We start from the raw sequence: 21,184 nt of genomic DNA, 5'->3' as shown, positions 1-21,184 counted from the left end.
TCAATAGAAGTTGGTGTGTATATTGGCCTGGAAACTTGACCACCATTTATAACATTATTTCTATGGGAAAAAAATACTTGGAATCTACCCCCCCTACACAATTGTGGAAGGTCTATATCATAGAATCCCCAAAGGTGAGGGCTGAAAGAATCCTTAGAAATGAATTAGTATCAACTCATTTTAAAAAGGAGAAAGTTGAGGACCAGACAAGAGAAATATTGCCCAAGGTCACCCAGAGAATATGGGAAATAAGACTAGAATCCAGACTTCTGGATTCTGGCCCATTATTCTTTCCATTTACTGTTCTGGTTTGTGAATGTGCTTCTTGCTCCATACATTCAGCATTAGAATATGTATGCCCTTTGTAGGTTTATATTGATGGATGTATTAGTGAATGTGTGTTTAAGTGAGGAGTTATCTACTTTTGTATAATGTTTAGAGGAGTCTTCAAATCAGTATGTTACAGACCTTACACAGAGTAAGTAGGCCCTCAATAAAAATCTATTGAATTGTGAGTATAATGTAGAGAGGATTTTTATGTGCCTATAATTTGGGTCAGGTGGTACAGTGGATAAAGTTAGGAAGACTCCTGAGTTCAACTCTTGTCTCAGATACTTACTAGCTGTATGTCACTGGGCAAGTCACTTAATCCTGTCTGCTTCAGTTTCCTCATCTGTAAAATGAACTTGTCAGTGGCCAAGAAAACCCCAAATGAAGTCACAGAGTCAGACATAACTGAAACTCCTGAACAGCAAAATAATCTGTTGTCAAGGGTGAGGGTAGATAGTTATACAAATAGGAAGATTTGGGGCGGCTAGATGGCGTAGTGGACAAAGCACCGGCCTGTGTGTGTGTGTGTGTGTGTGTTTATGTGTATGTATGTATGTATTTGGGGTCAAGGTAGGACTGTAATTGATACAGGTATAAAAATAATACAGGAGCTTTGGATTCTTGACACATCTATAGTATCCTTGAGGAGTATTTGTCTATACAAAGGAAATAACTGTACATGACTTTGGGAAGGTGTAGAAGGATACGAGTATGGTTATCAGTTATCTTTGTCTGAGTACAAGCAGACAAAGAAGACAAGAAGCAAGAGAAAGAGAGGCCCTGGAGAGTGGGTGACTCTGAGGGTGGGTTTATTTTCTGAGCAGCCTGCTTCTCGGAATGCTTCACGGTCTGGTGAGCCCTCCCACCTCCCAGCCTGTGGACTCCTTTTGCTCTGGCACAAGATGCAGCCAACAACCCAAGCCACAGCTGTGCTACTAAGAGAAGCCAAATGCACTGTACTACTTCTCTCCCTCAGGTCCTTTCCTTAAAGAACACTGCCTTAGGGTTCAGGAGATCAGGGCAGCTAATCCCTTCCCTGTCACCAATTTACTGCAAAGTACTTCCTCACTTTGAACCCCAGTTTCCTTGAGGGGGTGGTACCAGATAATCTCTTAGGTCCATTCAAGCCCTGGCATTCTATGTTTTATATTCCAAGGTCTCTTCCAGTGATAACATTCTATGTCCTAAGATTCCTCCCAACCCTGATGGTTTATGAGTCTATGATCTCCTTCTAAGGAGTGGATGTTACAGATTCAAGCAGCCCTGTTAAATAAGAGGATGAGATGAAGCTGTTTGTTCTTAAAATGTAGAAATGGGACAATGTTGCTATCCCATCAGGGATTCTTAATTATTGAACCAAAGACCAAGCCATTTTTTCATTCATTCAACAGATATTTATATGAGTATCTTTTGTGTGCATAGCATTGGGAGAGATATGACTCCTATAAGTTTACATTCTTGGCCTTGTGGAGCTGATATTCTAGAAGGGATCTGCTCCACAAATACAGATAACTGGAATAAGCAATACAGGGAAGGGAAGAACACTAAAGGGCAGGTAGGAATTCAATAGGCAAATTAAAGAAGGAGGGTTAGACAACTTCATGAGCAAAGGGAGGTTTGAAGGACTGCTAAACAATGGCAAATCATGCTATATGGAAACCTTCCCCCAAACTCTAAAGATATTTCTTTTCATATTGGTGAAATCTCTTTAAAGGGGACCCTTGATCAATGTGACTAAAGCAGATATTAGTGATAGTCTACAATATATTGAAATGTTAAAAGCTTTAGAGTTGAAGCTAACCTAACCCTTTTCTTTTACAGAGGAGGAAATCTAGGCCTAAAGAAACCTCAGTGACTCTCCCAAGTTCATACATTGTAAACAACAAAACTGGTATCTTCTTTCCACAACATCATATTGCCTCCAGAAAGACAACTTTCTTTGCCCCTTTCCCTGCCAATTTCCCTCCCTACCAACTCCTACTGGTCTAGGGCAATCAGCTTGTTCAGAGGCAGCCAGGAGCTGCTCTGATTTTGGAACCAGAGTTGAGTCAAGACATATGTTCATCCTTAAGCCAAGTGTGAAAATTGGCCTTCCCTTTATGATCAGCCCTTGTGAGTATTCCCTGTAATACAGACCACTTGACTTTTCCCCACATCTCTCTCTGCGGGCTAACAGAGGAAAGGTTTGTCTGGCATTTAAAATAAGAAATCCTGTCACAAAGTGAACCTTGTTGGTTTGGCTGCCTGTGTGTTGTGTCTTAGGTGGTTGCCTAGCTTGCCTACCTCTAGTGCTCGTTTCAGCCTAGGACCCACACCTGCCAAGCTAGACAGCTAAGGTTCTTCTCATACTCTCCCCCCTCCCCTCCCCCTTCTCCTCTCCTCCCATCCCCTCCCCTACTCTGCCCTCTCCTCCCCTCCCCTTGACTCTTCCCCCCTAGGCAGAAGAAGCTTCTTTCTCTGTGTGGAGGGTGTGCTTTGGCAGCCAGGGCTGTCTGGACTGTGGGAGCTGAGGCTGGGGACCTGCCCGGGCTGGGAATTCTGAGTGTCTGGGAGGGTGTTTGAAGGAAGTGGAGTTCAAAACTCAACCCCTCTAGCCCCCCGTAGGTCCCCTACTGTGTGTGTGTGTGTGTGTGTGTGTGTGTGTGTTCAACTCTGGATCCTAAAGGAGCTGAGGGAGGTCAGGGGGGACCTCAGACTCAGACAGGGCATCCTGGACTCAAACTACAGCAGGAGTGAGGAAAGGAGGAGGCTGCCAACTGGGCAGATGGAGTCATCAACTTTCAATTCAGTAAGTGTTTACTGAACCCCCTTTCCTCTATGTCTATCCCTTCATTCAGCCCATATGGGGGAAATATAAAGCACAATCCTGGCTCTCCTCAAGAACTCATAGTTCCACTGGGACAAATATTCACATGAAGTCACTAAGGAACGATATAAGGCAGCAGTGGTGTAATGGAAAGAGGCTTGAATGGGATGTCAGGAGAGAGGTTGGTCCAAGACTACTTTACTGGCAATTCATTGCAAGACTTTATGCAAGTAACTTTCCCTCTCCAGATCTTATCATCTGCAGCCTGAGAATGATAATCTCTGCCCTCTGTGTCGCATAAGAATGTTGAAAGTATTAAATTACTTTGATGGATCTCTGATCTAGCAAGGGTGGATATTATCTCTACCAATGTGGATGACAATCCCTTCACACCTTTCAGTCTTGTGCAATTCCCATCAAGTTTTTTTTGCAAATCCTGTATGAGGAATCTATAATATACCAGAGACCTTTCTCTGGTTCATTGCAAGAACCAAAACGAAATGAAATGCTGAAGATGTATTTTGCAAACTGTTAGCCCCTGGAGACATCCAAAGAGTGATAATAATGATAGAGATGTGGACTGACTTGCTTCACCCCTAAAAAGAATCTATTTCTCAGCCACAGCCTAAATCTCACTCCACAAATACACACCATTAGGGAGTAGAACAGAGTGATCTTACTAGTGCTGGCTCCATTCCTACCATCCATGTATGACCTTCATATGATGGATAACTCCATAACCATCAGAGCTGCCAAAGAAACCGGGATGTGACCCCCTTTTCCCCCTCCCCATAATTTCAGGTGGTCAAGCAACTGCTGAAAACAGAACCACTGTAGAAAAGATACTTGTATGGAATGTGATACCTTTACAGCTCCAGTAGTCAGACTAGATTGTATCCAAGGTCTTATTCAACTTGAACCTTCTATGTTCTATTTCCCAAGTCCTTTCCAGTTTTGATATTCTGATATTTACTCTTCTATACTCTAATATCCATTCTAACCACCACTAATATTCCAATGATCTCTAGGCTTGTCCTAGCTTGGATATTTTTTAATAGTTGAATGTGAATGAAATCCAATTCATACTTTCCTTTCCTCAAACATGTCAAACATATGTAGACCAGACTAGCCTAGTCCTAAGTATACATGGGATGAAAAAAGAAAATAATAGCCTGGGGGAGAGAGAGAGAGAGAGAGAGAGAGAGAGAGAGAGAGAGAGAGAGAGAGAAAGTGAGAAGAGGAAGAGTCCATAAATTTTCTGGCAGAGAGCACACTTTCCAAACCCTGAGTCTTTCGTCTTTCCCTGAGTTGGAACAGGGAGAGGGATTGGGATTGGGGTGGAGGTGGGGGATGGGGTTGGGGTGGGGAGGAGGCTGAGCACACGTCAGATGCCATCAGATGCCTAGAAGACCTGCCTGTTTTAAAATCCTCAGTCACACCAGGGCCGGCTACAGTGTTTGAAGAGGTCAGCTTGCCTCCCCAGCCAGGCGGCAGCAGCCTCAGCGGCTCCCCTGCCAGCCGGCACTTCTCAGCCGGCTTTGGCACCCTCCCCTCGGTATGCGAACTGGGCCCAGCATCCCCTGCTTTCTGGAGGGAAGACCTGCTCTCCCTCACTATCTCTGTCTGTCTTTCTCCTCTTTGTCTCTCTCTGTCTCTGTCTCTCTGTCTCTCTGTCTCTCTCTCTCTCTCTCTCTCTCTCTCTCTCTCTCTCTCTCCCCTCTCCCTTCTATGCCCTTCAGTCCTTTCTTCCCTGAAGGAAGGATGCAACCTGAGAGGACAAGAGACTCCAGAAATCCCCCCCACCCATCCTCCTCCTACCCCCATTAAGGAACTGAATCAGATTGAGATTGGATTGAAATGGACTTGGTTGGTATTGGGGGAAGGAGGGGGGAAAAATTAGCTGTGAAAAGACTGAGCACTAACAGGAGCAGCTTCAAACTCCCTCCATATCTGGGCCCCCAGAAGGAACAGATCCAGAGTTTTCCCCTTGTAGAAAACATATCCTGGGGTATCTGCTCAAGGAAGGACAAGAGGATGGTAGTGGTTGTTTTCATCCTATATTAGAGGCAATACTGTATCTGGAGTCAGATACTGCTCTCATTGCTGTGGAACCTTAGGAAGTCATTTAACCACTTCAGACTTTGCTCATCAACAAAATGGGAAGGTTGCATTAGATGACTTCCAAGATTCTTACCAGTTCTAAATGTATGATTTAATGAACCCTTCCAATTTTTACATTCTAAGGTCCCTTCCAGCTCTAAGCTAAATTCTATAACCTGCTTTTGAATCCAATTTCTTTTGGGGGATGGGAATATCTTTTTGCGTCTTTCCTCCAAGGAGGAAAATCTCCTAGAGATTGTGGTTTTGATCAGCGCTGTTTCTGTGTGTGTGTGTGTGTGTGTGTGTCTCTCCTGCTATGTACCTGCAACCTCTAGATATTCAGTTCTGATCCTGACTGAGAAGCATTTCAGCCTAAGAGGACCAGGTCCCTGACCTGCCATGCCTTTACTACAGGGCCCTCTGTGCCTTGTTGGTCTGCTTTTCTGGGGGAGTCAGAAGGTGGATGCTCTGGTGCTTCCCAATACCACTCTGGCACTTGTCCAACCCGGGGCCATACACTCTGGACCAGCCCCAGCTCTGTCCATACCCAGACCCCGAAGGAAGCGCCATATCTCAGCCCGGGACATGCATGCCCTCCTGGATTATCACAACCGCATCCGGGCAAGAGTGTATCCACCTGCAGCCAACATGGAGTACATGGTGAGTGTCCACTTCCTGCTCATTCCCTTCTCAGCTAGCTATGTACTCTTGCTCACTTGGGTGTATGTGTTGTGGGTTGGATTACTGCTGTACCCTAATCTTTTACTTGCCTGCTCCAACCAGTCTACTTGTGCAGATGTCTGGCAGTGGGGAGAGAGAGACCAGACTTAATATTTCCAGTTAATGTTTTGGGGAATCTAGACTTCCAAAAAAGGAAAGCAATATGGAACAGGTACCATTAAGTCAGGGGCAGAGGTGCAAATTCCAACTGGTAGTCCTGAGTTCCAGGTCAAGATTTTTCTCTCTACTCCAAGGTTAATGTCACTAGTTCTAGATGTGATCATCTTTTTCAGTATCTATATAGAAGGGATTTTTAACTTTTTATGCATCTTAGACCCCTTTTCAAAAGGAGAGCTTTAAATACATAAAATAAAATATATAAAATTACAATGGAAATCAATTATATTGAAATATTCCCAAAATATTTTTTAAAAATTTTATGAACCATAGGTTAAAAGCCCTTTCAATACAGAGAGGATACAGAATTGAAGTCAAAGACCTGGGGGGGGGGGGGTGGAGAACTGGTCTACCATAGATAGGCAGGGACTACCCCCTGGGAGGGGAAGGAGACAGGAGCTAGCAGGCTTTCTCCACTGCTCAGAATCCTAGACTTCCTGGGCCAGAAAGGTCCTAAGTATTATCTCAGTCCCTCCCTCTGTCCAATTGTCCCTACCACAGCCCAACCAAATAGTCATCCAATAACTTCCTAGATATCTCCTCTGAAACAGATTGCAAGGTCTCAACAATGGCCAATGTCTCCTACTCCTGAGGAGGCGAAATTCTATCAGGGCAGAGAGTAAATTAAGGAGGGTCCAGAACAGGGCAAGAAATGATCACAGGGCATGAGGGAGAAAGGAGAGGGAAAGATCGTCCAGTAAGATATCACTGGGAAAACTCAAAGACGAGTGATGGGTTCTGGGTTTTGAATGGGTTTTAACAAGTCTCCTTTCTTCAAATTATCCCTTTTATAACAATAGGAAGATAAAAACAATAGTCTGCTTTTTAATACTGCTTTTATTGACAGTCCCATGAAGTTAAGTGGCACTAGTATTTTCCCCATTTTATAGATGAGGAAACTGAGATTCAGAGATGTAGAGCAACTTGCCAAAAATAACTAGAACTCACCCTTAAGTCTTCTAGCTCAAAGTCCCAGGATCATTGATTACAAGGAATCAGACTATCTCTCATTGGTTTCAGTAACTAGCCCAAAGTCCCCTATGCAGTAGCCCTCACTAGAACCCAAGTCTTCCAACTCTAACTAAATCAAGTACTCTTGACATTGTACCTCCTTTCCTGAATCTATTGTTGAGAATGGGATCTTTTTAGAGTCAAAAGACCTGAATTCAAATTCTTGCAGAGTAGTCCTTGATTAACATCTGCCTTCTCCCTGAATAATGAATCCTGGTATGTCTCTAGAATCTTCTGAACTAGAGAAAAAATGTGGAGAAGCAGGTAACATGATCACATTTTCAAGTATTTTATTCTACTTTTCTTAGAGTCTTTAGCTTTCTTCAAAACTGAAGTGCCACCTCCAGGTGATGTATTTTTCTCCCTGGTTACTAGTTCTACGTCTTGAAATTTTTATGTATTTCTAAATTTTATGTTTACTTATATGAGCACAAGTCATTTTCCCTGATTAAATGTAAAAGCACTTGGAAGGTCATTTCAATTCTGGCTTCATTCATGTCCCCAGTACCTAGCACAAAGCATGGCCCAATTAGAAGGAACTTAATAAATGTTTGTTGATTAATTAGAAGAAGCCACTTAAAGGGGCAGATTTCATAATTAAATATAAGGAAGAATTATTTTTTGATAATCAGATAATTCAGAATGGGATCAATTTTGAGGCAGCTTCCTGTTATTACAGACTTTCAATGACCATTTGTAAAGGAAATTCCTGCCAGGCACAGCTTTGGCAGATCTTCTTTGGGGTCCTTTCCAACTCTGATATTCTGTGATTCTTCTTGCTAGGTCTGGGATGAACGGCTGGCCAGATCAGCTGAAGCCTGGGCCACACGGTGTATCTGGGAACATGGGCCCCCACAGTTGATGAAATTCTTGGGCCAGAACCTCTCCATTCATTCTGGCCGGTGAGTGACCTCTGACTTTTTTTTTTTATTAAATATCTTCAATCATCAAGCATTTATTTTATTTCACTCTCACTCTCTACTCCCTAGGGGAAGAAAAGGAAAAAAAAGGAAAACAAAAGTTTTGTGACAAAAATGCACAGTAAATCAAACAAAACAAATTCCCATAGTGGCCATATCCAAAAATATGCCTCATTCTATAGATTTAGTCTATCCCCCAAATCTCAGGAGGTGGGTAAAATTCTTCTTCATGAACATTTTGGAAGAGGATTGTTCATTGTATTGATCAGAGGCATGAAGTGTTCCAAAATAGTTTGCTTTTTATGATGTTGTTCTATATATAGTACAAATTGTTCATTTCAGTCCATACAAGCCTGCCTTCTGAAACCATCTTTGATTTCTTGCAGAACTCTGTTACCATAATTTGTTCAGCCATTCCCCATTTGATGGATATCCTGATAGTTTCAAGTTCTTTGCCAACACAAAAATTGTTAATATAAAGAGATTTGTAAATTTAGGACCTATATCTTTTTCTGATATCCTCCCCATTCCCCTGCTGGGTTACTTCAAGCCAATATGTTTATTCCCTAACCCCCAGAATGACAAGCCTCAGGCTTCCTGCATAATTTCATTTACAGTACAGTACAATAAATATTTCATCCCCAACTTCCTTCTGTATCCCTCTGCCACTTCCTCTCCATTTTTTACACAACATAAAGTGACAGATTGTCTATTATTTTGTATTATCTGTTTTTGATTCCTTTGATAGTATGGTTAATCTAGGTGTAGAGAAGGTCCTCTGTCCTCCCCAGAAGATCCTTCAAAATGATTTAGTTCCAGAGACTGGTCAGATACTAAATGTTCCTGACCTTTTCTTCAAACACCTGAGGGGAGGCCAGGAGAGGATGTGGCTCACTGTCTGGTTATCCCAGTTCTCTCTTTCTGATGAACCTGGTCTCTTTCCTCAGAAAGTCACAGAATGGTAAGAAGTCACATTAGAACATAAATTATTGGAGAGAAATATAGAATGTATAGAACCTATAATGTTGGAGCTAGAAAAGCTGACAGCACAGAAGGTCAAACATAGAATATTAATGCTAAAAAGATCAAAGATTTAAAGCAGACATCACCTCATCACCTAGTCCAACTCCTTCATTATACAAATGAAAAACTAACTCAAAGAAGTTAAGTAATTTCTCCAGGATCATATATGTTGTGACACAACTGGTATTCATATCTAGGGATGTCTAGGCTATTCAAAGAGGACCAGAGCCTCTAATGTAAGGATTACTCAGCTCTCTTCAGGGCTGCTTATCCACATTTGTTGTCTATCTGGCATTCAACTTTCACCTATGACTCCAAGAAGGTATAGTATGCATAGTGGGCAATCCCTGGTAAACAATCTCAGCAGATGGGCTAAACCAGGTTGAAGGTAACCAATGGGCCTCAAACTCCTTGTTGAGTTAGGGAAGTGTCTACCCTAAGCATATGAAGACTTCCCTGGATGAATGGGTAGATTAGAACAATATTAGAACAGTGGCCATGATGGCTGAAACAGACCCTGTAGAATTTAGAGCTTGGTCAGGTATCCAAAATGCCAAATTCATCCACTGTATCCCAGGTCGTTGTCAGTCATCTTGATTTTTGTCTTGACACCAGATTCCACTGCTCTGGAAGAGTGAAGCTGGTGACTTTCTGCAACTCTACCTCATTTAAATCCAATTCATGCATGAGTCAAGACATCCCTCCAGGGGCAGCTAGGTGGTGCAGTGGATACAGCACCAGCCCTGGAGTCCAATCTGGCCTCAGACACTTAATAATTGCCTTAGCTGTGTGACCTTGGGCAAGTCACTTTTAACTTCATTGCCTTAAATTTTTTTTTAAAAAAAGACATCCTTCCATGACTTGAAGGACATCAACAACATCCTTACCTTTGTTTTCAGATGCTAGATCTAATCTTTTCACAGTACTATGGAGAAGGGACCTTCTATTTCATTCAACCTTCTTATTTTACAGATAAAAAAAAAGGCAGCTAGGTGACAAAGTGGATAGAACACTGGCCTTGGATTCAGGAAAACAGGAGTTCTAATTTGAACTCTGACACTTGCCACTTACTAGCTGTGTGACCTTGGGCAAGTCATTCAACTCAGATTACCTCGCCTCCAGGGTCATCTCCAGTTGTTCTGATTCATATCTGGCCACAGAACCCAGCTGGTTCTGGAGGAGAAAGTGAGGCTGATGACAGCACAGCACCCTCTGACTCAAATCCACTTCATGTGCTTGTCATGGCATCACGTCCCTCATGTCATGGTCTTCTTCAAAAATTAAGGACAAACATTATTAGATGAAAATACTCTCCATGAAGGAGAAATAATTTATTCAAGGTCACTCAATAAATTAATATAAGATCTGGAACTAAAACCCATATTTCCTCAGTTCAGGGTTTTTACTGATACAAATCTTTCTCACAACCCTTCCCTCTTTGTTATGTGTTTTCTTCTACTATCAGGTACCGATCAGTTGTGGATCTAGTTAAGTCTTGGTCAGAAGAAAAGCAACACTATTCATTTCCCAACCCGAGAGAGTGCAGCCCCCGCTGTCCCTGGCACTGTAGTGGGCCCGTGTGCTCCCACTATACTCAGGTACTTCCAGAGTAAGAGAAGGAGGGGAAGCCTTCTAATGTTATGGAGGTTATGGTCCTGGTCCGGGGTTGACCTTAGAGGGATAGATAGATCTCTTGAGCATTATGAAAAGAAAGGGGGAAAAAATGGTGATTGTGATAGGAAGAAAGTATTTTAAAGCACTTATTATGTCCAAAGCACATAATAATGGAGATACAAATGGAAAAGTAAGATAGGCCCTGATCTCAAGATGTTCACATTCTAATGGGAGAAGCAATGTCACTAGGGATTGACCAATGTATTTCAATACCTCTGTAACCATTTATCAACTAGACATGATCCTAAAAAGTTACAGATATAGAATGTTTGTGTTAGAGGAACCCTTGTAGAGTAAGTTGAATTCTGGTAAATCAGATCTGTTTTAACTATACTTGGGAACTCATTAGCTAAAGGAATCTTGCAATGAATTCTTCTGCAGAAATGAAGAACTAGTGGTAATGTGGATAACAACCTTGAAATTTACTTTTTATGAAAGATTGGATTTTCATATATTGTTAGAATGAGATAGATCTAAAAGTCATTGAGACCTTAGAGGTATTTTTGTTTACTCCAATGATGTATGGCTTCAGCGAAATCAGAAAACCAATTGAGCTAAAGGAGGGACAATGGCATATCCCCCCTTCCCCATCGCAGATTATAAGGAAACTGGAATGGAGCTCCTCATTACAGATACAAATTAAAAAAAAAACCCTATAGTTCTTCCCATGATTCCCCCTCCCTAGACCTTCATCAAGCTCAAGGTCTGGCATGGCAATAGAGTGGACAATGACCCCAGTGCTCTGGTGAACCTCCAATGCTCCCTCTGTTTGTTCCTTGCCAGATGGTGTGGGCATCTTCCAATCGGTTGGGCTGTGCTCTCCACACCTGCAAAAACATCAATGTTTGGGGAAACACCTGGCGCCAGGCAGTGTTCCTGGTGTGCAACTATGCCATCAAGTAAGTTCTTAGGCAGAAGAAAGAATTGAGGTAAGGGGCAGCTCCATGGAGGCAGAATCTGGGTGTGGTATGAGGGAGAAGGGACATGCAGGTAGTAAGAATCTTCTACTGAAGTCTTCCTCCAATGCCTCATTGTGCTAGGAGTGGGGAGAAGTTTATTCTTGGGTTCTCAAAAGTTCTAGCATATTTTAGTAAGCTGGAAAGTCTTCAGGTTTGGGCCCAATAATGAATCTGGTATCTGTTATCCAAGAATCAAACTAGCTCATCTCCACGGGGGTTGAATCCACAGAAGAAAGTTTTTAAACATTTCTAAGTAGTAGGTACAAATTAGACAGAGACAAAATAATACATCCACAAATACCTAACCCAAACAAAAGATTGATAAAATGAGCTATATCAAATGTTAGCTGGCAGGTCACCTACTGACAAAGTATGGTATTGTTTCCTAACCCAATTAGATGATACAAATACAATTCAAGTCCTAGACTGACTGCAATTTATAGTTGCGCTGCTGCGCCAGCAATCTTATTGACTGGAATAAGTAGCTGGAGGAGTGACAGGGTGATCTGGGTTGCTTTGGTAACTGTTGCAATACAATGAAGCCAGACAAAAAAGAAAGGTCTATGCTTCTCAGAACTGGTAATATGGCCTCATTGAATTCCCAGGTGTGAAAGAAATTCCCGTAGTCTCAGAAAGAAGCATAAGAAAATATTTGATGGCCAAAGGAAGTTCCTAAAGTTATAAAAATTCTATAACTCTCAGAGTAAGAGTATTTGGGGGAATACTATGGCTCTTGGATTCCTTGGAGCTAGCCAGCAGCATAACCTCAGCATTTTCCTCAGAAAACAAATTTTTTTTACCTTCAATGAAAATCACTGTTTATAAGTGTGTTGTGTGTGTGTGTGTGTGTGTGTGTGTGTGTGTGTCTCATTCTTCCCCCTAAATCTATCACCTCTCTATCATAGATAGCATATTTCAACACTGGTCTTTTGGAGCTATAGATGGTCATTGTATTGATCAAGGTTTTTTGTTTTACATTTTGTACATTGTACTCATGATTCTGCTTATTTACTGCTTATTTAATTCTTTTTCAAGTTTACAAAGGTCCTAAAGAGTGTCCATTTTTATAATAATGATATTAAAGTATAAATGTTATAGTATTCTGCATCAGTTCATAAAAGTCTTTTCTGGTGTGTTTTGGAACTCTTCTCCTGACTGACAGCACAGTAGTACTCCATCACATTCATACACTATAAATCTATTCAGTCATTTCTTAATTATTGTACATATTCTTAGTTTTCAAGTTTTTTGCCACCATAAAAAATTGCTATGAATAGTTTCCCCCTGCCAACTAGTTGCATGCTCCTAGCCTTCCTCCAATCCTATCAATCATGGCATTTATTTTCTTCCATAAATCAGAATTTCAAACTTGGTGACTTCCCCTGGAAACTCTCCCCTTCCTTAGAGAATGGCGACCAGGAAATTAAATGACTCAGTCAACTAATGAATAATATTTGCTGAGTTTCCTGTTCCAGGCAAAGAGGAGGAAGGGAATACAAAAATCCTTTGTAAGATCTGACTCCTTCCCTCATGGAGCTCACAATCTAGATAGAAAGGCAAGACTATCACACATGCAAAACTCACTGAGCCTCAGTTAGTCTAAGCACCTATTGAGTGGAATAATTAGTCAGGTCTATAGGAGCTCAGCAAGAGGAAAGATAACTGAAGTCCTTGGATAATTGAAGAAGATTTTGCAGAGGTTTTGAACTGATCTTGAAGGAGAGGAAGGATTCAGAGACAGAAAGGACATGGGAAGATTCCAGTGAGGAATGAGACCAATTTGAGCAAAAGTGCAGAGGGTAGAGATGCTAGATGTTTCTGAGAGATAGTGACTAGGCCCAGGAATTAAAAAAGAACTAATGGAAGATGAGACTAGAAAGTTTGAAAGGGTAGGTTCACATTGTGGAGGACCTTGAATGCCAGTCTGAGGAGTTATAATATTATTCTGTAAGATACTTGGACAACAGATAGATATGTTGTGATTGTGACCCTTGTTCATGAAGGTTATGCCCATGAATGACAAGCTTTGGCAGGCTCTACTAAGTTGGGAGGCTTTGTGAACAAATCTGGAGATGGACCATAGGTCTGCTATCTGAGAACCAAGATAGTTACATTTAGAGAAGAGGGTTGAACACAGTCATCATAGACACTATCTAAAAAGGTGGGGGAGATAAGTTTTGAAACAGGGAAATTCTGAACTATTGAAGACTGAAGATTCTTAAGGAGGGAAGGACTGATAAGCCAAATTGTATTTTAAGAATAGTAACTTGATGTTGAGCTACAGATCAGAGTGGAACAAAGAGAACCTGGTGGGAATAGTTCAGAAAGTAGTGAAGCTCAACCCCCTGCAATGACAATAGACTCATATTTCTTTCTTACCCCCAAGCTAAAGTGAACTCCTATTTTTCTGGTTTCTTTTCTTTATTTTTTTTTGAAAACTATATTCATTTCCCAAATACTCTAATTCAGGGAATCTTCCCTTATAACAAAGAAAAATGTTTCAGCAAAACCAACTAACTGACCAAGAAATTTCATCAGTGTATGTAACATTCTTTACTTGAAGTTTCACACCTCTCTCCCCTTGGGGTGGGAGGGAAGAGAAGGAGGATAAAGGAGGGAATATGTGTATCATTTTCAGTTCTCCAAAATAGAAAGATCTTAAATGTAGATGCTAAAAATCCTAAAAAGGATTATTTTCTTTCATATCAATGGAGTTGTGGTGTCTTGGTTTTATTTTCTTAACTGTACATTTCATCTAAGTTTTTCCAGGATTTCTCTGAATTTTCATATTTGTCATGTCCCTTTTATAGCTGACAACAATATTCCTTTCTGTTCCTATCCCACAATTTCATTTTCTCTTTTTAGGGGCAACTGGATTGGGGAAGCTCCATACAAGATGGGGAAACCCTGCTCAGCCTGTCCCCCAAGTTATGGCAGCAACTGCAACAACAACATGTGTTTTGCTGGGCTCCGAACCAACCGACTTATTTGGTTCTAATGACTCCAGGACCGGGGCAGCATCTTGGACTCTCCCCAGACAGGGCAGACCCCTCCAGCAGGCTCTCTATGACCCAAAAGACAGACCACACAGAACAGAATAGTTATTTATGATGGGGAGATCACCTCTGGCTACCCACACTACACCCCAACTTTCCACTCTAGGTCAGTTCTTCCTTTTGGAACTTTTTTCCAGAAATCCTGGCAAAGACCAAGTAGAAAACATTATCAATATCTTTTTACTTTCCAATTATGTTTCTTTGTTTTCTTTTCCTTTGGGTAGATTTTAACTTTGCTGATTTTTTTTCAATTCTCATCTCAGGTTTATCCACCTTTTTAGATGGTCAAGTCTAGAAGATGTTTAGAGATCATCTAAATCAGTAGGATCAACTTTATATATTCCTTAAAGCCCTTTCAACAACAATAATAACAAAAAGATTGTTAATTGTCAAAGTAATTTGTTATTCATGAAATTCTGCAAGTATTTACTGCTTAAGCTGCCAGTGAAGAATTTAGGTCAAATCTCTCAGACCACCATTGAAAACCTCCAAAGGGTTCATGAACCACTAAATGGGAACCACTGATTTCATCTAATCCCCTCATAAGCTGGAAAATGAGGTCCAACGAAAGGAAGTGACTTTTCCAAGGTCATATATTATATTAGTTCTAGGTCCAAGAATAAAATAGTTCTCTTGAAAAATCAAAAACCTAAGTTGACAGGGGATAGAGGACCACAAAATCAAAACAACCACAGATTTAGGACTTAAAGAGACTCTTGCACTACCCCCTCCAATCCAACCTTTTCCCTTTATTCTAAAAATGAAGTGACTATAGTTTAGTTGTAGTTGTAGTAAGGAGCTAAAAGTTGAACCAGGTCTGATGATATAAAATCCAGCAATCTTTCTACTACATCAACTTCTTAGGTCATTTTTTTCTCTCTTGCCCTCCTAATCAAAAGCCATTCTCTTGGGGCAGCTAGGTGGCACAGTGAATAGAGCACCAGCCCTGGAGTCAGGAGTACCTGAGTTCAAATTCGGCCTCAGACACTTAATAATTACCTAGCTGTGTGGCCTTGGGCAAGCCACTTAACCTCATTTGCCTAGCAAAAACCTAAAAAAAAAAAAAAGCCATTCTCTTACCTGCCCCACTACAGTGACAAAAGTGGGGAATAGTTGCCAGGTCAACAGCCTCACTTCTAAACAGAAGTGGTAGTCATCTCTCTCAGACATTTCTTAACACAGATGAACAAAATCTGAACTGCTCAGTAAGAGCCAGAATATAAATGGCATGGGAAAGACAAATCCTGGGGCGGGGGCAAGTCTTTTCTACCTTGCTCCATCCCAGGTTTCTCCTTCTTACTAAAGAATTCTTATATCCCCATAAAACACTAATAAATCATAGCCCCACTTATCGATCCAACTTCAACTATTAGTGATCAATTTGTGACAGGAACCCATAGGTGCCATCCAAAACTTATAGCCCTGACAATGATGGACTTTTCTTCCAAAGCTTCCTTAATAAAGAGACCAGAAGAGGCAACTGGATTGATTCTTTCTAATGTACCCCAGACCCATGTACCTTGGTGGTCAAATGAGATGGAACGTAGTTGAGAGAGAAAGGGTGAGATTGGAAGACAGGCCAGCTGAATGGAGAATGGTAAAAAGCTTGGTGATTAATAGTTGTCTTGAACTTCAGAGATTGAAGTAGTAAGTTATCATAAGGGATCCAGAAAGGGAAGTCTCCCCAAATGTGTGATCAGTTCTTTGACCTCAAACTCCAGAGTGTATGAGTGTATGCATGTATATGTAGGAATTGCATATATAGATATAGATATAGAGATAGAGATAGAGATAGATAGATAGATATAGATATAGATATATAGATATATATATATGATTCTGCAAAAAAGGATACACAGCATGTTCCAAAGCCTGAGTACATTAAAAATTTTAATCTTTAATAGCTTAAACCTTACTTTGATTTTGGGATACCCTATTTATATGCATGTAATATGCATAATTATATATATTATCAAAAAGTCACAATAGAGTTGCATGTTTTTATTAATACAAGAAATAACATACAATATAAGCAAAAGTCCCTTCCCCATTCTGGGTTCCAGTGCATTCATCTGAAAAATAATAATAGCCTACCAAGTAATTTATAAACATTACATTTTTTTCATCCTCTCAGGAACCCTGTGAGGTAGATAATAATAAAAATTATTGTTCCCACTTAAAAGATTAAAAAACTGAGTCTCAGGGAAGTCAGATGACATTGACTTTGACTTTGAGGTCATAGAAGAAGTTCCTAGTAGACCTGAACCATGGGATGACAGTATTTAGAGCTGAAAAAGACCTTAGAGATCAACTAGAAAAACCTTATCGTTTTGTAGAAAAAGAAACTGAGAACCACTGATATAATAAGGGGAAAAGTACTGGTTCTGGAGTCAGAGGACCTGGGTTTGAATGCCATCTCTGATGCTTAGTCTCTATATAACTTAATCTTAAGCCTGGGCTTCAGGATCCTCTTTGTATAATGAGAGGATCAGACTAGAGGGCCTTTGGAGCTTCTTCTAAGATAATAGTTATGATCCTGTGATCTTTTCAATCAATATGCATTTATTAAGGGCCTACTCTGCAATCGGCACTGTACCAAGCAGTGAGGATGCAAAGACAAAATCAAAACAACCAATAAAGCTCACATTCTATTGGGAGAATCAACATGCACCTACAAAGATATGTATACAATGAATACAAGTTTAACATTATCAGACTAGTATGGTGAGCAGGATTATTCAACCAACCCCTATTTGCCCCTTCACCCTACTACTGACTCATTGCCTAGATGGTTTTTCCCCAGTATAAACACTCTTTTCTCTAGGGAGATGTAATAAATGAATATCATTCTCTCTCTCCAATATTTTTGTTAGTTTGGATTTTTATTTATAGTTATAGGATATCCAGTTTGAAATGTCCAATAGTGTTGCCAAATTGGAGCTCAGGAGAAAGACTAGACCTGCTGGTACAGATCTGAGAATCACTTACTCAGAAATAACAATCAAATTCATAGGAGCTGACAAGAAAAAGAATAGAGAAAGAGAAAAACTGGAGTTCCCTAGGCAGAGTCTTGAAGAATTACCAAAGATAGAAGACATGATAAGGATCCAGCAAAGGAGACTGAGGATGTTCCTAAGAAGTGACTCAAACTAAAATAGATGATAAGTAGTAGAGCCCAACCCAGCACTCTCTCCACCAACTATGAGGTCCTTCCTAGCTCTGAAGGCTTATTCTAAATTCTCACCTAGTTTTGACATTTTACATCTTAAGGTATAAATCCTGATTTTCAAACTTTATGCAGTAAGGCTTTCCTTTTTTAAACAGAAAAGAAAGAGAGAGAGAAAGAAAGAAAGAAAGAAAGAAAGAAAGAAAGAAAGAAAGAAAGAAAGAAAGAAAGAAAGAAAGAAAGAAAGAAAGAAGAAAGAAAGAAAATTATAGAAAGAGAAAAAGGAAAGAGAAGAGAGGAGAGAGAAAGATCATAGAAAAAAGAAAGGAAAGAGAGAAAAAAAGAAAGGAAAGAATGAGAGAAAGAAGAAAAAGAAAGAAGGAAAGAAAGAAGGAAAGAAAGAAAATCATAGAGAAAAAGGAAAGGGAGACGAGAGGAAAGAGAAAGATCAGAAAAAAGAAAGGAAAGAGAGAAAAGAAAAAGAAAGGAAAGAATGAAAGAAAGAAAGAAAGAAAGAAAGAAAGAAAGAAAGAAAGAAAGAAAGAAAGAAAAAGAAAAAGAAAGGAAGGAAGGAAGGAAGGAAGAAGAAAAAGAAAGGGAAGGAAGAAAAGAAGGAAGGAAGGAAAGAAAGAGAGGGAAAGAAAGAAAAAGTTTTCCCACTTATAAAAATGAAATCTAATTTTTTTTCCAATTAAACAATTTCTCCTCCAACATCCCTTGCTCCCCACTGGAAAAAAAAAATCCCTCTTGTACTTGTTAAATATGCTTAGCTGTACAAAACAAATTAGGACACTGGTCATTTCTTTTTTTTTTAAAAGGTCTTTGCAAGGCAAATGGGGTTAAGTGGCTTGCCCAAGGACACATAACTAGGTGTTAAGAGTCTGAGACCGGATTTGAACCCAGATACTCCTGACTCCAAGGCTGGTGCTTTATCCACTGCACCACCCAGCCGCCCCTTGCTGGTCATTTCTTAAAATATATGTCTCTTTTTACTTATTGAGTCTGTCACTTCTCTATCAGGGAGAAGATAAAATTCTTAATCAATGATCCTCTGAAATCATATTCTAAAATCATTCAGATAGATCCTGGATCATCATTCATAGTTCTTTCAAAGTGGTTCATTAGTGCAGTGGTGATATTATTTAGTGTTGTCCTGGAGTCAACTTGTTAAATTTTCAGTATGAGACTTTACACAATCATAAATCATCCACAGCTACATATCAGGGCTTGATTTATTATTTTTTGTTATTGTTGTTGATTTTCTAGACTTAAGAAAGTGGTGGACAAAATGGCACCAGTGTAGACTAAACTTAATGATAAAGATCCAATTGTGCATTTTCAGAGAGTCAATTGTTAAAACAATTAACAACAAACCCCTTGGAGTTACTGTATAAACTGTTCTGCTTTTGCACATTTCATTCTGAATCAGTGCATTGAAATCTTCCCATGGCCCCAAAACTATCCATTTCATAATTTCTTATTATATAATCATATTCTATTACATTTATATAACATATATTATTTGTTTTGTTTTGTTTTTTTAGGTTTTTGCAAGGCAATGGGGTTAAGTGGCTTACCCAAGGCCACATAGCTAGGTAATTATTAATTGTCTGAGGCCAGATTTGAACTCAGGTATTCCTGATTCCAGGGCAGGTGCTCTATACACTGCACCATCTAGCCACCCCCTTATGTAACATATATTATTGAACCATTTCCTAAATGATGAACACCCCCTAAGTTTCCAGTTCTTTTGCCACCCCCCAAAAAATCAATGAAGATATTTATACATATTGATCCTTTTCTTCTTTTATCCTTTGGAAAATAGGCCTAATAGTGTATTAATTGGCCTATTTTTCCTAGCAATCATGATTTTTAGATAAGATTACAGTAAATAAAAGAGATAAACAGAAATTACATTATGCTTAAAGGTACCCTAGACAAGAAATCAAAATCATATCTGTATTTCACTTGTTTTTAGTCTTTGACCTTTCATGACCCATTTGGGTTTTCTTGGCAAAGATAATAGTTTGCCATTTCCTTCTCATTTTACAGATGAGGAAACTGAGGCAAATTTAAGTGATGTGCCTAGGGTCATGGTGCTATTAAGTGTCTGAGGTCAGATTTGATCTAAAAAACATGGGTCTTCCTGACTCCAGGGTCAACACTGCCCATTCTCTGTAAATATGTATATATGCAGATATATTTATTCTAAATGATATAGTATCTCTCTAAATACTTAAAGGATAAGTTAAATGACATATGGAGAACTAGACAATAGAACTGTTATAGGGGAAGACCTCCATGTAACTCTTTCAGACCTAGACAAATCTAAACAAAAATAAACAGGAAAGAAATTTAGGATCTGTATAGAATTTTAGAAAAGTATGTTATCCCTGAAGGTTATGGAATGGGATTAGAAATTATCAAAAATTTCATAGATGTGCCTGGTAACTTTACAAAAACCAGTCATTTCTCTTAAAACAATTTACTTTTATACTATTATTCAATAGTATTAATAACATTGTAATTTCATAATAGTATAAAACCAAATCTTAAACTCCCAATAAAAATAATTTAATCACTAAATTCCATTTAGAATTATGAAATTGCATCATAGAAACAGATATAGAAGGTCATCTAGTCCAATCTCCTCATTTTATAATTTTTTTTTTTTAGGTTTGTGCAAGGCAAATGGGGTTAAGTGGCTTGCCCAAGGCCACATAGCTAGGTAATTATTAAGTGTCTGAGACCGGATTTGAACCCAGGTACTCCTGACTCCAGGTCCGGTGCTTTATCCACTATGCCACCTAGCCGCCCCCTCATTTTATAATTAAAAGAAATTGAGGCCTATAGAGATGAAATGATTTGCCTAAAGTGACACAGGTAGTAAGTGGCAGAAGAGGACTTTTATGTATCCCCTCTGACTCTAAATTCAGTACTCTGTCAATTTTATTGGTTTTCTAAAACAAAGGAGAAAAAAACACTTGCCACTCCCCCCCCCCCCAATTCTGCCTGCCAAGCCTGGGAAGGAGAGAGGGGAACAATGTCCATAACAAGCATTTTAGGTTGGTACTCCAGTACTTGATTACCATAGTCTTTCTGGGAGCTCCACAGCTACAGGAAGCGGCAGGGGTTCCATGCAGTGTGGAGGTAATGGGAAGCTATCGGATCAACATTATTTTTTTGACCAAGAGTAGGATCTCTGAGAAGGGAGAGATGGGCTTTATTTAAAGAGGTAATGA

The 21,184-nt window shown here is 39.8% G+C and overlaps 1 protein-coding gene and 1 long non-coding RNA gene across 5 annotated transcripts in view; one reads left to right on the top strand and one right to left on the bottom strand.

The window, feature by feature from the left end:
- Window positions 1–2,794: 2,794 nt before the first annotated feature.
- Window positions 2,795–18,465, top strand: R3HDML (R3H domain containing like). Of its 4 annotated transcripts, none has more exons than XM_074210138.1 (6): window positions 2,795–3,118; window positions 5,572–5,896; window positions 7,928–8,046; window positions 10,553–10,685; window positions 11,545–11,660; window positions 14,586–18,465. In XM_074210138.1, exons 2-6 carry the CDS (start codon window positions 5,636–5,638, stop codon window positions 14,716–14,718), a joined length of 762 nt encoding a protein of 253 aa, XP_074066239.1. In that variant the 5' UTR covers window positions 2,795–3,118; window positions 5,572–5,635; the 3' UTR covers window positions 14,719–18,465. The 4 variants fall into 4 exon arrangements, with proteins under 4 accessions (XP_074066239.1, XP_074066238.1, XP_074066241.1 ...); XM_074210137.1 differs by lacking the exon at window positions 2,795–3,118 and adding an exon at window positions 4,579–4,691; XM_074210140.1 differs by lacking the exons at window positions 2,795–3,118; window positions 14,586–18,465 and adding an exon at window positions 4,579–4,691 and having other exon boundaries at window positions 11,545–11,692.
- LOC141504825 (uncharacterized) overlaps window positions 6,400–21,184 on the bottom strand; it is a 39,230-nt gene continuing 24,445 nt past the window's right edge. Inside the window, exons 2-3 of the long non-coding RNA XR_012473480.1 lie at window positions 10,199–10,358; window positions 6,400–8,129 (exon numbers count right to left, since the gene is read on the bottom strand). This is a non-coding gene — a long non-coding RNA (uncharacterized LOC141504825). The remainder of the gene's footprint in view (window positions 8,130–10,198; window positions 10,359–21,184) is intronic.

Source organism: Macrotis lagotis, chromosome 1 (genome assembly GCF_037893015.1).
Source record: "Macrotis lagotis isolate mMagLag1 chromosome 1, bilby.v1.9.chrom.fasta, whole genome shotgun sequence".
In the NCBI taxonomy this organism is placed as follows: Eukaryota; Metazoa; Chordata; class Mammalia; order Peramelemorphia; family Peramelidae; genus Macrotis; species Macrotis lagotis.
This window is presented reverse-complemented; position numbering and strand designations above follow the sequence as displayed.

Coding starts and splice junctions, on each gene's coding strand:
- R3HDML (XM_074210138.1), top strand. CDS start 5,636: ATGCCTTTACTACAGGGCCCTCTGTGCCTTGTTGGTCTGCTTTTCTGG. Junction 8,047..10,552: donor CTCTCCATTCATTCTGGCCG/GTGAGTGACCTC, acceptor TTCTACTATCAG/GTACCGATCAGTTGTGGATC. Junction 11,661..14,585: donor GTGTGCAACTATGCCATCAA/GTAAGTTCTTAG, acceptor TTCTCTTTTTAG/GGGCAACTGGATTGGGGAAG.